The 13,242-nt window shown below is 43.9% G+C and overlaps 1 protein-coding gene across 2 annotated transcripts in view; it reads right to left on the minus strand.

The window, feature by feature from the left end:
• Positions 1–13,242, minus strand: part of IGF1R (insulin like growth factor 1 receptor) — a 250,493-nt gene that overhangs the window by 17,625 nt on the left and 219,626 nt on the right. Inside the window, exons 11-17 of one of the 2 annotated variants that reach the window (XM_019533782.1) lie at positions 11,160–11,446; positions 9,440–9,576; positions 8,581–8,740; positions 7,350–7,452; positions 5,841–5,911; positions 2,354–2,583; positions 1,947–2,057 (exon numbers count right to left, since the gene is read on the minus strand). In XM_019533782.1, coding sequence (XP_019389327.1) covers positions 1,947–2,057; positions 2,354–2,583; positions 5,841–5,911; positions 7,350–7,452; positions 8,581–8,740; positions 9,440–9,576; positions 11,160–11,446 — 1,099 coding nt within the window. Of the gene's footprint in view, positions 1–1,946; positions 2,058–2,353; positions 2,584–5,840; positions 5,912–7,349; positions 7,456–8,580; positions 8,741–9,439; positions 9,577–11,159; positions 11,447–13,242 lie in introns of both variants that reach the window. The other variant, XM_019533781.1, reaches the window with a different exon arrangement.

Below are 13,242 nucleotides of genomic sequence, written 5' to 3' on the forward strand. Positions count from 1 at the left end.
GGTTACCAGTCTCAGGGTTGACCTGAAGGCTAATTAACATTTGTTCAACATTTCTAATATATAAACATTGAGTACTTGCTACTACGAATCTCTCTGCTCATTTACTCTGGATACTTCCAAGATCGCCAATTTCAAAATACAATAGACCCCACCAAAAAAGACCCACAATAGCTGGAATTGAGAAAACCCAAGGAAATTCAATGAAAGTTTGCACATTACTGGACAAACACAGGTGGGAACCTTTGCGAAGACATAAGGGTTAGAACAGCGTTTGAAATCAGTGGCTAAGGAACATGCAGCAGTGAGTTGGCAGGGAACCGGCCACCCAACGGTGCCAGAGCGCACTGAAGAATGAGGAGGATTGTAGGATATCAGTTCTTCCCTATTCGGAGCCTGCGTTTCACAGACCAAGGCTGAAAGGGAAGCAGCAGTTAATTCACACCATTACCCATTTAATAGGCTACTTCTGGGATGAGAACAATAGCTATATAAGCAAAGAGGGGAAAAAACAAGAGTAGATGGCACCCAACATTTTGGTCATTCCCTTATTATTAATACCATCACTGCCCTCTGTCTCCCATGCTACAGCATTCAGTTACCTTAACTCTTAAGCAAAGCTCTTCATTTTAATCCACAACCTGCATCTTAATAAAAACAGCCTCAGCTGAATGCTTCCTCAGATGCAAATCCATTCCTAATTGCCATTAAATGATGGGGTCAGAACCATATTTAAGCAACCTGCCTTTTGTTATATGAAATGCCCTCAGGATTCACTCTCTTTCACACAAACCAGGTGTTCTCACTCTGTTGTAGTAAATTATTTATGTCAGAAGTGCTTGCTAACGAAACAGCGGGTGAACACATTTTATACACACCCTGCTATCCTGGAAGAGCAGGAAGTGACCTAGCAGTATTCTTTCCTAACCTTTCAGACCCTGACATGTACAAGAGTCATTTCATCTGTTGGACTGACAGGCTAAATATTAAACATCACATGTAAGGCTAAATATTAGTGTCGACTGCAAAGGGCTCATTCATAATTAAGCTTGTTCATAATTAACATAAAAAAAACAAAAAGGTTGCGTGTGGGGTTACTTCATGAACAATTACCCAAACTCAAGCATGTTTCAGACTATCATGTTGTCTTGCAGCTTTATCAAAAGTCAGATTAAGGAAAGAAGAGTCTATTCCAATCTGGATAAGACATTTAGTGACACTAGGACAGCACACAAGTAGGTTACATCTCCCCCAGTTAAGCTGCTTCATATAGATAAAGGGGGAGATGAGCAAATAGCCAACTGAACTCAGCAGCAGATGATCCTCCGGGGCAGTTGTTATGAACACCCTGCGACACAAAGCAATACACTGGCAAAACTGATGCTTCAGTTACTGGGATCTTGCGTTACCTGGCTGCTCACAAGAAGTAAACTGCACAGGATACACTGATTAGAAAGGAGAATGATCACAGAGCAAAAAATCTTAAAGCAGCTGCTGAGTAAGGGCCTCGGCTTTAATGTTTACAAGCTAAAAAAGAATCGAGGGCTAGCCCTATATTTTTCAATGGTCTGCTTGTACCTAGTATGCGATTTAGCAGAGACAGGGCCACGACCTTTAAAATCGAGGGGAGGGGAGAAGAAAATAAGATGGGATGAAAGTGAAGCATGTGAAAAGGTCTGAACCCACACACCGATACGCCTAGTTTAAAATAAAGCACCAGCCCATAAGGCTCAGCTGCTTTGCCAGCCAACCCAGTGCAGGTGAATGGGCCGACTGGGGGGCAGGAAGGTTGACACCATAAACAAACAACAGCTGCTCCCAACAGCTTGGGAAACTGAAAGCAAGGGTAAGACTAGCATGCTGAACTTCTCACCTTCCCTTGCAAGAGGATTTAACAAACACACGTGTGCATACACATGTACACATACACCCTGCCACCTGCTGCTCACCTCAGTGTCCGGCCGCAGAGACCTCAGGTAGCTCTTGAGATCCCCACGTGTCATCAGTTCCATAATAACCAGAGTGGGTTGGCCTTGAGAGACGACTCCAAGCAATCGTACCTGAAAGGGAAGAGTTATGATTACCCAGCACTTACAGACACAAAGTCAGGCTATCCTTAACCATTTAAAACCCTGGCTATTGATTAGGAGAGTCCCCAAACTGGAACCCATACCCACAAGCTTGGGGAAGTGTTTGGAAATCAATTTGGATGCAAACAGTGGAACAACAGCCATCCCTATCAACTCGTCATCACAAGTCATTTCTGGCACTAGTTAACTGAGCCGTGCGCTGTCGTCACCATGCCAATGGACATGGCGCTGTTAAGATCAGCCCTCGTCATCTTCAAGCCACTTACCACATGGTGACAGTTGAACTCCTTCATCACCGAGGCCTCGTTTAGGAACTCAATCCGCTCCCGCATGCTGGCGGACTCGTTGACCGTTTTGATGGCCACCCGAGTTTCTGGCTCGTCCTTCACCACGCCCTTTGCTATCCCCTCATATACCATTCCAAAGGAGCCCTGCCCAAGCTCCCGGCACATGGTGATCTTCTCGCGAGGCACTTCCCATTCATCCGGAACATACACTAGAAACAAAGACAGCAGTCAGTGCCGTTCCACTTACAGCCATGCCAGGATATGGCTACAAGACACTCAACTCCTGCAGTTCAGTAATATGCAATGGTTTCCAAAGACTTTCACAGGGAACGCACATACTTCAAACATTTACTGGGTACCCACTGATTCAAGAATCTTCCTCCCTCCCTCAGCAAATCCCTCAGACCCAGCAGTCAAGGAAACAAGATTTTCATCCCAAAAAACTGACAACTAATGAGCTTGCTTTTCTGCAACAGGACATTTTGAAGAGGCCCCAAACTTCATGACCATTTAAATTCTATTGGAAACTAATTCTTTGATGGCTACCAGCCTAAAACTTAAAGGCTGGCGTTGGTGGGGGGAGGGTGCTTGGTAGAATTGGTGAGATGTAACTATAAGGAAAAGTGTGTAGTTTGAGCTACTGCCTACAAACTCAGCATGAGGAACTGTGGTGGAAAGCTGAGCAGTGTGGACAGAGCTCTGAAACCACCTTTAACTGCTTTAAGAGAAGGGGAGTTGGCATCAGTTGTTATGATGCAACCCTTATGTCTGCAAGCTCCTGTAGCAACACCAGTATGCCAAATGGGTGCACGTGACCTGGGAGAAAACAGGGTTAAAGTTGCAATGGTTTTGCTACACTTGTATTGCTCCAGAATCCTGCAGATGTAATAATGATTGTTGCATTATAACTAGCATAAATTGCAGTTGATAGAACTGATGCATCTGTCTCTACCCTAACAGCATGAGCCTTTCCCGAGGTTTGCTGCTTCCAGATTCTTCCACAGAGCATCAAACAATCGACAAAGTTTGCTTCACCAAGTGCTGTGTGAATTTAGTGTATGGCAAGTCCACTATCGAGGGACTGATTTGCTAACCACAGGGGAACAGACTTTCTGATCTAGCACATCTTTTGCATAGCTAACTATTCTGATCACACACAGCCCAGTGCTCCTATAAAAGCAGGGCCTTACTGTTGTAGCGCCCCTTTGACACAAAGCAGATGGGAGACCACTGAAGCTCGCTGCTGGGAAGAATTATTGCCGCAGGCAAGAAAACCTCGAAACATCTCGGCTCCGAGGGGCCACTGCTGCTGCTGCCTGTCAGTCATCAAGGGAAAAGGCCACACGGGCACCAGCTCCAAATCAGTGCAATTTGAGGCGGTAGAAACCAAAGATTTCAGCCAGAATGTCAACAGACCCTCTGGTGAATTGGTGTTACTGCAACAAAAGACACCAATGGGAAGGGGTCTGCTGAAATAGTTAGCCTATGGGGGCTCCGGGGAACCCGGCTCCTGCAGAGATGCATTCCCTCTTCAGGGCTCAGCTAGATGAACTGATGCCTCAGACTCCTGGGAAGACCTGATGCACTCCCCCACTATGAACCAGGCAATTCTCTAACCTGCACTGTGGCATGTACACACTGCTTATAGGTATGCACAAACCCTGCTTAGCCCTACTTTTATTGCACAGCATGTGGTAAACTCTGGGCTAAGGAGCTCATCCAAAGTGCCATCCCCAGGGCCTGCTCACTCTTCCTTTGTCTGCTGCCGGTTCCTCGAAAGCAGGAATTCTTGGATGAAATCAGAAATTTTCTTTTGGAAAACACCAATTTGTGGGAACAGAGGCTGCATGTTTTGATGAATGTTTTGTGAATCAAAGGCAGGACATCATTAGAGCTCTTCAGGTTTCTGACAAGCTTGTCTGGCAGGGAACCAGGCGTCCAGGGTTCATGGCTCCAGGGCAACCCAGCCCTGCCAACTGCCCCAGAGCTGGGGAGCTCTGGACTTCCGGACAGCCGGGCCAGCTGGCTCTCTGGGCCGCAGATTCCTGCTGCGATTCCGGGATGGGAAGTAGTGAGACGGACAAGAATTGTGCATGTCAATTTGGCAGCTGTAAAGAGCCCCTGGGGAGAAGGCTTCCACCGAGTAACGCTACGTCTGTGCTTCTGAAGCAGAAGTTTTCAAAATTACCATTTCTTTGGAAATTGAAGGGAAAATTGATTTCATTCCAACTCGGAGTTAAACTCAAATTTCCCAGAAATCCAAAATCCTGAAATTTTGCCAGCTCTATTCAGAAGAAAGATATGCAAGGGCATGATCTAAAAGTAAAATCACTCGCCAGGTACAAACTGCAAACACTCTGAGGTCAGCTTTCCTGACCATCGGCTATTTGACAAGAAGCCCTTGCAGCACCTTTGTCCTGCGCAGGGTTATCAGGGTGTTCCCCAAACACCCAAAGACAGGAAAGTTTCCCCAATTTCACTCTCACCTCTACCTTCTTTCAGAACTATGAAATCAGGCAGCAGGAAATAAAGAGTTTTTGCAGGTGCACGTGTCCAAAGCAGGCTTCGGATTCAGTAGCCTAAAGCAACACAAATGTTTTATGTACTGGCTCTCTCAAATTCACCATTAACATGGGAGAATTTTTTTGTTCTGGGGCTGTGTGGAGCAACTGAAAGGTTTCTCTTAAACAGAAAATCTGTATTCCCCTTTAAGTCAGGAAGGTCCATCACCCAGGACTTTCTGCTTCGCCCTCATCTTTCCAATATCGAAACAGTGACACCGGCACCCTTCTTCCAGTCCATTTACACTGATAAAAGGTTGGAGACTGACAAAGTTCTCCTTAAAAGCGCCTGCACCTCATGTCGCTCATACAACATTCACAAGCGGGATGAATAGCCTGATCTCAGTTGGGCATTTTAGACACCAACAGAATAGAAAGACTTCAAAGATAAAATTACTCAAGAACTAACTACAAATATACAAGATCAAGTTGAAACTAGCTCAAAAAAGAACTGTTTTGTCAGCTTTGGAACAACAGTCGTCTTTATACTACAGGGTATTAACACAAAGGGATATAGATTACATTATGCATCTGTGCTTGCTTTCATAACATTTCAACACGTGAAGCACTCGTCTCAGGCCTGCCTGCCTGCATCTCCACATGTGAAAGGTCTGTCTTCATTTTTTTTAAACAAACAACTGCTCTGAAACTCGCATTTAGAGTTGTCTGAATGGGTTACACATGTATATAGACTAGTATGACACAGGTTTTCATGAATTATTTTAAATTTTGGTGAGAACATCCAAAACAGCAAACCTAGGCAAGTGGCTGAGAATCCCGAAGGAAAGCTGATGCCTTTAGACTTACTCTATCAATTTATGGACCTGCAACTCCCAAAATGAAGCTTGACTGGGTCTCTCACAACACAGTATATGCAAGTAAAAGCATTAGAAGGCCATACTCACCATCAGAAGCACTGAAGTACTCGGGGTTCACAGAAGCATACAGCACTCCATTTCCCAATCTGTCACTGTTCCTGTTAAGCACATGAAACGTGTATTTTTTTCCTTGTTCGTAAAACCCCCACTAAATTCCAACCTGCCTCCTACTCAAGTCTTTCACGGTCTGCTCCATTACATGACCCCGGCTCTCGAGGCAAGAGTGGAACCGACAACATCAGTCTAACGAAAGAGGAAACTCTTGTTCTCCAGATGTACATCTACACGCCCCATCAGACCACCTCTGCTTTGCCACAGCCTTCCTGGAAGACCCACAGCACTTTATCAGTCAACTTTACATCCCATCTGCACAGAAGAGCGGATAGCGAACTTTTTACGATAGAACGAAGAGACCTTCTCAGGGCTGAAACTGGATGGTGATGTAGCATGCAGGAGAGCTGGGCTCAGGATCAGCTCACAGCACTGCATACTGTCCATTGTGGAGGAGAATGCTTATGCTTAGAATACGATTAAGGTTTTAGGAAGCTTGTACACGACCTGTTTTATGATCTTCTACTGCTTTTGTTGCTTTAGTTTTCCTAGAACTAAGCTGTTTGAGGTTAGGATGCTTTTATTAATAAAATTTTTGATGAATTAATCAATTAATAAATAAAATTAGCCTCATTTCCTAGAATTGTCAGACTGATAAATTGCCAAGGTTCTGGGAAAGGAGACCAGACGTTTTGCTCTCCAAGCCAGAAGAAAGCAACAAGGAGCATGATTTGGCAGGAGCTTTGGCTAGTGAGAAGTCAAAGAAGGGGTCACTCTATCCCCAGTACGCTAGAGTAAAGCATATCCCTGGATACATATACAAGAGACACTTATAAAGTGAATGTAACTAGTAGTTAATGGGAACACCTCAAATAAGTCTATTAGAGAGGGGCAGAAAGATAATGCAAGTCTCCACATGCAACCTGCAAGGCTGTCAAGGCATATTAAGAGTTGGTGTGTATTTTACACAGTTTCTTTAGGTTTCCCTCATTTAACTAGAACATTTCCAGGTTGTGGAAACCAAATAAAGAAAGATCAATTGCACAGCCTCTCAGACCAACCACCTGCTGCCTGGAAAATAAGTGTTTTGTTGGCATGCTCAAAATGAATTAAAAAAAACTGTTAGAATTTGCTGCTCTGAATTTGCAAGAAATCGAACGACTCTGAATCAAAACAAACGCCTGTGGTTTGGAAAGGGATCCAAATGTCTGGCTTCTCTTTGTTTGCCATTGTTATCGCAGTAGATATGTTCCCAAAGACCTTGCAACACAGAAAGGAAATTAAAAACCCCTTTCCGCATTTCATGCAGCTAAGAGGTGCTCACTAGTAAATGCAAACCTTCTCTTCTTCTGTCAGCAAGAGAGAACCTGCTGTAGCCTCTGCTATGTAATCCTTCCAATGCCATCCTGGCATCAAAATCAAACTCCCTCTTTGGGGGCACTGAATTGCTTCTTTCCACTTAGAGTCAAAAGAGCTAGAACTCACCTCTTTTTGTTAAAGACGTACAGCATTATCATCAACCCTCCAATGATCAGCAGAACCGCTATGGGGAGCGCAATGATCAAGTGCAAGAAGTTCCCATACTCTGCTGCTGCAACACACAAGAAAGATGATGTTTTTATTCAGGTCAATACAAAATTTCTATCAGCACCAGAGCATTCTCGAGCATGCAATATATTGCCAAACTCCAAACTCAAGCTACTCCATTTTTCTAGCTGAAATGAAAAAAAAATGTATTCAGGAGAACTCACTAACAAAAGATGACTGGAGAATGAGAAATCAAACAAAGAGGAGAGCAGTCTCCTGGCTTAATGGAGTTCTGTTATTGCTAGCTATGTTTAAGTGCTTCTGTTCTTTAAAGATTAACACTTATTCCTTTAAGTTATTACCCATATATATTTCGAAGCAGCATACAGAAAGATTTTCACTGTTTTAAGTTCACCTCGAACTCCAGCAAATTTTATTTATATTTATATACATATAGGACTGAGAGAAGCTCAACAGTATTTTGTCTGTTGAGCCAACAATCTTCTAACTAAAAACAAAATGGGGAAAAAACCCATGCAGATGTATGAAAACAAGCAGCTTTTTGGGGTTTGAGGTTTGAAAACATGAGCACAGGATGGAACTTCTTTTTTTTTGTTTTTACCAGTCTGTTCATCTTCATAAATAAATTCTACTGTTTAGCATTGCTCCCTCTCACATCAATGAATTATCTGATATTGATATGACATGAGGTAGGTGATAAGGAGAAGTCTTTTAGAAAGAAAAGCAGCTCTTAAAGCCGTTTCTCACACACTTTATAGCATAGGTTAAGTTAGCTAAATGGCAACATGAGTTCCACATTTCAATGGGTCATACTGCCACGTGATTATCCCAAAATTATTTTTCCACCCACAACGAGTATATCAAACTGACAACACATTACTCTTAACAATGTGTTTGTATACCCTCATTACCTTTCTATATGTGGGTCTATATATTGTATTTATAGGACAGCAGAAAACAGGACCTAGACTCAAATATTCTTTCCATATACAGGAATTTTCCAATAAAGAGAACACAGAATCAACTCCTGAAGTTATCAGCAGTGAGAAAGCATGCTGCGAGAACAAGGAGGATGTTCCGATTCCCTGCAATTACACATGTAAACAACAGGAAAAGGGGGAAAAACTTAGGATACAAGGCTAAACACATCCTATCACTTTCTTCTTACGTTTGGGCTGTACGTAGAAAGACACCGGCTCAGTCCAGGACCCATTCCCAGCCAGAGAAGTGGCCTGCACCCTGGCAGAAAAGTTTCCAGGGTTCAGATGGGTTAGTTTTGCTCCTCCAAGCTTCTTGTATTCCTGCCTAGAAACACATTCCCGCTTCTCCTGAAAGAACAAGAGCAGTTTGCAGTTCATACAAAAAATTTTTTATGCTTGTAATTCACAGAAACCCAATCAGGCTGCTGGGCTGCATACATTCATGATGTAAGCTGGCTTCTTAAACTGAAATCAGAACGCTCTTTTTTCAAATTAGGGATACTTGGAATCCATTAATGGCTAGATCTGCAGACTAGGAAACAGGATTACGGTTTTTTATGGTCAGAACTATTGCCATTAACAGCACGCTTTATGTTTTAATGCCTTAGTTTACCCATCTGTTAAACAGGCACAAAAATGTCTCGCAGGCAGGTTGCGAGGCAGGCTAGAAAGCCACTTCTTTGTTCGGGCCATAAGTCACACCTTGAGCAGAACGCACGAGACCATTCTTTGCCTTGCCACTTAGTGATGAGACCAGTTGCCCAGGAAGCGGGAGGTCTGGGTTCTCATGCTAAACTTCCTGCTACTGTGAGATGTGGCATGTAACCACAAGTGCCCACAACCTGAGTGGTAAGACAAAGAAACTCTTAATGCCATACTTTCCTTAAGTACAAACTCAAATGAAACCACTACCTCCACCTGCACTCTCACCCTGGTCTCGTCTGCCCCTGGATAGCCTGTTAGGCCTGGTAAAACCACAGAATAAATAAGGTGGTTCTGCCTGTCATTACTTCAATCTGAGGGGTATAAAAACCTCCAACTCCTCACCTCTCCATGTTGCCCATATTTGATTTCATACATGAGTATCAACCCATTTGGGGTTGCCGGTTCTGACCACTTCAGGTAGATGGTGTTTTCTTCTTTCACTTCCCACGTTACTGCTCCTGGAATGTTATCTGCTCCTTCTACAACACAATCACAAGAGCTGATTGTAAAGGCAGTACTGGAGCCTGTCTGAATTGGAGACAACTGCTGGAATGAGTGATGCAAAAGATAAAAGACAAAATTCCAGAGGGGCCAAAATACTGCAGTAAGTATTGTTCAGATAACTAGAGAGCAAGGAGTGCTTGCAAGGGGCTTTCTGGAGAGCCTAGCATTCTTTGAACCGTGACTACCACAGCTGGCAGTACGCAGGCCCCCAAACATCAGTACGCATTAAAATGCTAGAATACAAACCAAGGGTGAAGAACCTGGTCTATAGCAGCAACTGGTTCTTTCACACCTCCAAATGGCAGGGAGGGAAGTCAGTCCAAGCAAACAGCTTTAAAAGGTCCAACATCACAGCAGCAGTTGCTGTTACATTTCTGCTGAGCTACTTGCTGAATAGTGTCGGTACCACAAACATACAAAGAGTGGCTCAGCAGGAAAGCAGGTATATGATGGGGTCTGCACCAGAATCCAGATGTCCTGCAACATGTCCACTCATGACTTTTACGATGGAGAGACATGAGCAGTCTACTGCTTTATCCTACCACCAATGCTTTTCGTTTTGGAACTAAGACAAGCGGCTCCCCACAGACTGCTGCACATATGAATGCCGCTCAGTCAGAGGAAAAGGGGACACTTTCAATAACACGGGCACTCTGTGCCAAAGGCTACGAAACTCGTAAAAGCCTTCCGCTCCTGAGAACCGTAGGCTAAGAATTTGGGAACGTTTGCTTCCTTTCCCCTGATCTTACAGATCTCCCTGCTTCCTTCAAATAAGCAATGTTTCTGCACCACACTGCCCAACACTGGACCTGGAATATCACAGGGCTTCCAGAAACAAAGCTGAATTGCTGCTGCTCTGCATCAAAACGAAACCAGATACCTGCTGGTGTTATAAGTGCTGGCTGACTGCACACGGGCTCTTACTAAAACCAGATTCATTCTTCTCAGATGAAAAATCAGTAGGGGCCAGAATGGAGAATGGTAATCGTATTCTCCGTTTGAACTAGGCTGGTTGCTTGCAACTGTCATGAAAGTGACACAGTGTTATGTTCCCAGACTGGACAAATGCAGTCACTTCTGTGACAGAAGCAGCAGTTGGTTTTCATGGCACATGCATCAGTAAGCCGCAAACTTGTGGCAAACCATTCAGTGAGAACCGAGTAAAAAGGGAACTCACTGATGGAAACTTTTCTCCCTACTTCTGTTGAGAATGACAGGAAAGGTGCAATCACACCTTCTGCCCAAACCTGACCCTGAGGCTCAAGAAATATGTCAACACCCGCTTCCACTCCCCAGTTGATTTGCATAACTTTCTGGGAGGATGAATTGCTTTGCCCCCTCCTGATAAGTGAACTGCCCCCTAGACTCTGGAGTGATGGACCCCTAGCAGGCACTGATACAGCACGATAGCTGCATAATCCACTTGATTTAGTTTATACCCACCCACCCTTTAAAGAAGCACTGTTTTCTATTTGGTTTCCAAAGCAGTTCCTCAGTATGAGATACATGCATCTTCTGTAAAATAAAATTCATGCTTTAGAGACTTTTCAGACAGTACCTGCAGGCATGGTTCTTGCAAAGACAAAGTTGGAAGCACTGCAGCCAAGAGTCTCCGCTTCATGGTTGCAGCTGTGAATATCAATCCGGTAAAGCGTAAAAGGCTGGAGGTGGGAGATCACAGTCCTCTCCTTGCCTTCCACTTTGGTCTCATAGAAGGGGTACTCCATTTCGCTCTCCTCCGCATCAGAAGCATTAGCGAAGTGATCAGTCCCTGTCGTGTTCCTGTTCCTACTGGCAAGAGTGGCATTTGCAACTCGAAATACATCCCTGCGCTTCCGGTCAGGTCTGCAGAGAGCAAAAATATATGCAGAAAAGGGTCCACTGAATAGGTTAACTTGTAAAGCCAACCCCACAAAAAGGGAAGAACACTGTGAGACAGGAGATAGTAATCTAATTGGCTTCAGAGATGAAAAAAAGAACAGAGGAATGAAAGGAGGAGGAACTGCAAAGTAATAGCAATAGAAGTTCATTTCTTGGTGTGAATATGCTGTATGCTTAGAAAACCCTTTAACTGTCCACTTCAGAAAGATCAAAACAATCTTTTAGGCCCCAATTCTGTCCCAAGTGAGTGTGTAGACTTCCGCTGACCTCACCAGAGCTGACGTGATGCTGAATGGCAAATATGAACCCACAATTATTAAAGCAGCAAATCTGATTTGTATTTGATTTTGCTGATGCTGGAGGGAAAAAGAAACAACCAGAAGTCACAGATTTAAAAGCTTAGGAAGAAAACGAATCTACTGAATAAGCAAGAACTGTAAGCCTCCTAGGTTCCATTATAATTTTTTAGTTAGGATGAAATTATTATAGTTAGAAGCTTCTTAATTTGTTGCGTTGAGGAAGCAGACTGAAAGTTAACAGCTGTGCACTTGTGACGATTGTACTCCTTCTATACTACACCTTTCCGTAGCAAGGCCTGTACCAATGGCCAACCTTCTGACTTTAGAAAAATCAGCATGGTAATACAGGTGTGTATTGAAAAAGAGTCCACTTAGCAGCTTTTCTGACTCAACAGCCCACAAGTATTTCTATACAGGGGAAAAAAAGGAAAGCTAAAATTACCAAATAAAAACTTATAGACTGGCTTGTAAGAGCCCATGTTGTAAACTGTCGCTGTGGAGACGAACACACACATCTAGAGTCAATCTCTGCACCAAATTAAAACGCGTGCAATCTGTTTCAAGTCCGAAGATTGTCAGTGGAGAACAGATCTATTTGTCAGTTGTTGCTAAGGAGAAAAAAATGCAAGTGACAGAACGACTCCAGCTACAGCACATCACTGGTCCGGAAGAGGTGTCACGCGCTCTTCAGTTTGGGGTTTGTCTCCACACAAACCTGGACTGCAGAAGTAGGCTGACAGTTTCCTGATTCAGTCCCAGTCGATGAAGTTGCGTGATTTCACGCTGAATGAGCAGAACACCCAGAAAGCAAGGCGACTACAAAAAAATCAGCAGAGAATCTATACCAGACATGTCTCCTTCATTGTGCCACCTCTCACATACCATATATGACCGCCTAGAACTAGGGCACTGCTGGGTCTATTGATTATAATGGCTACGGTAATGATTTCAACACAATCCCTGATCCAAGACACGAGAATTGGAAACTGAGCGGAAAAGTACCCCGTCAACATGGAAACACATTCATTCAACCCAACTCATCCTAGAACAAAGAGCCGTAGCCTACTCCGCCCTGTGGAAAAAGAGCTGCAGCGCTGCAAGTTTACTCAGGTCAGTTTGGTTTCAGGATCTATAGGCAGAAGCTGGATGAAGCTTTAAAGTTCAACGAGAGAGTTTCTAAAATCCTGTGGTGGTGGCAGCATATACATTAAATCAACCACAGCATAGACAGCAGATAAGGCAAAGGATCTCTTTGTTAACTGGCAACACAAACACCCCACGTGATCTACGTAACCAAGTCATGCTCTGGCCCAAATGGGAGAATTTCCTAGTGAACACAACATAAAGCCCTCATCTGGACATAAGGAAGAACTTCTTCACTGGCCGAGCCCCCACGGCCTGGAACAGACTGCCGCCAGAGGTGGTGCAAGCACCTACTCCGGACTCCTTTAAGAGACATTT

The sequence above is a fragment of the Crocodylus porosus genome, unplaced genomic scaffold (assembly GCF_001723895.1).
Source record: "Crocodylus porosus isolate Cpor-Errol unplaced genomic scaffold, CroPor_comp1, whole genome shotgun sequence".
In the NCBI taxonomy this organism is placed as follows: domain Eukaryota; kingdom Metazoa; phylum Chordata; order Crocodylia; family Crocodylidae; genus Crocodylus; species Crocodylus porosus.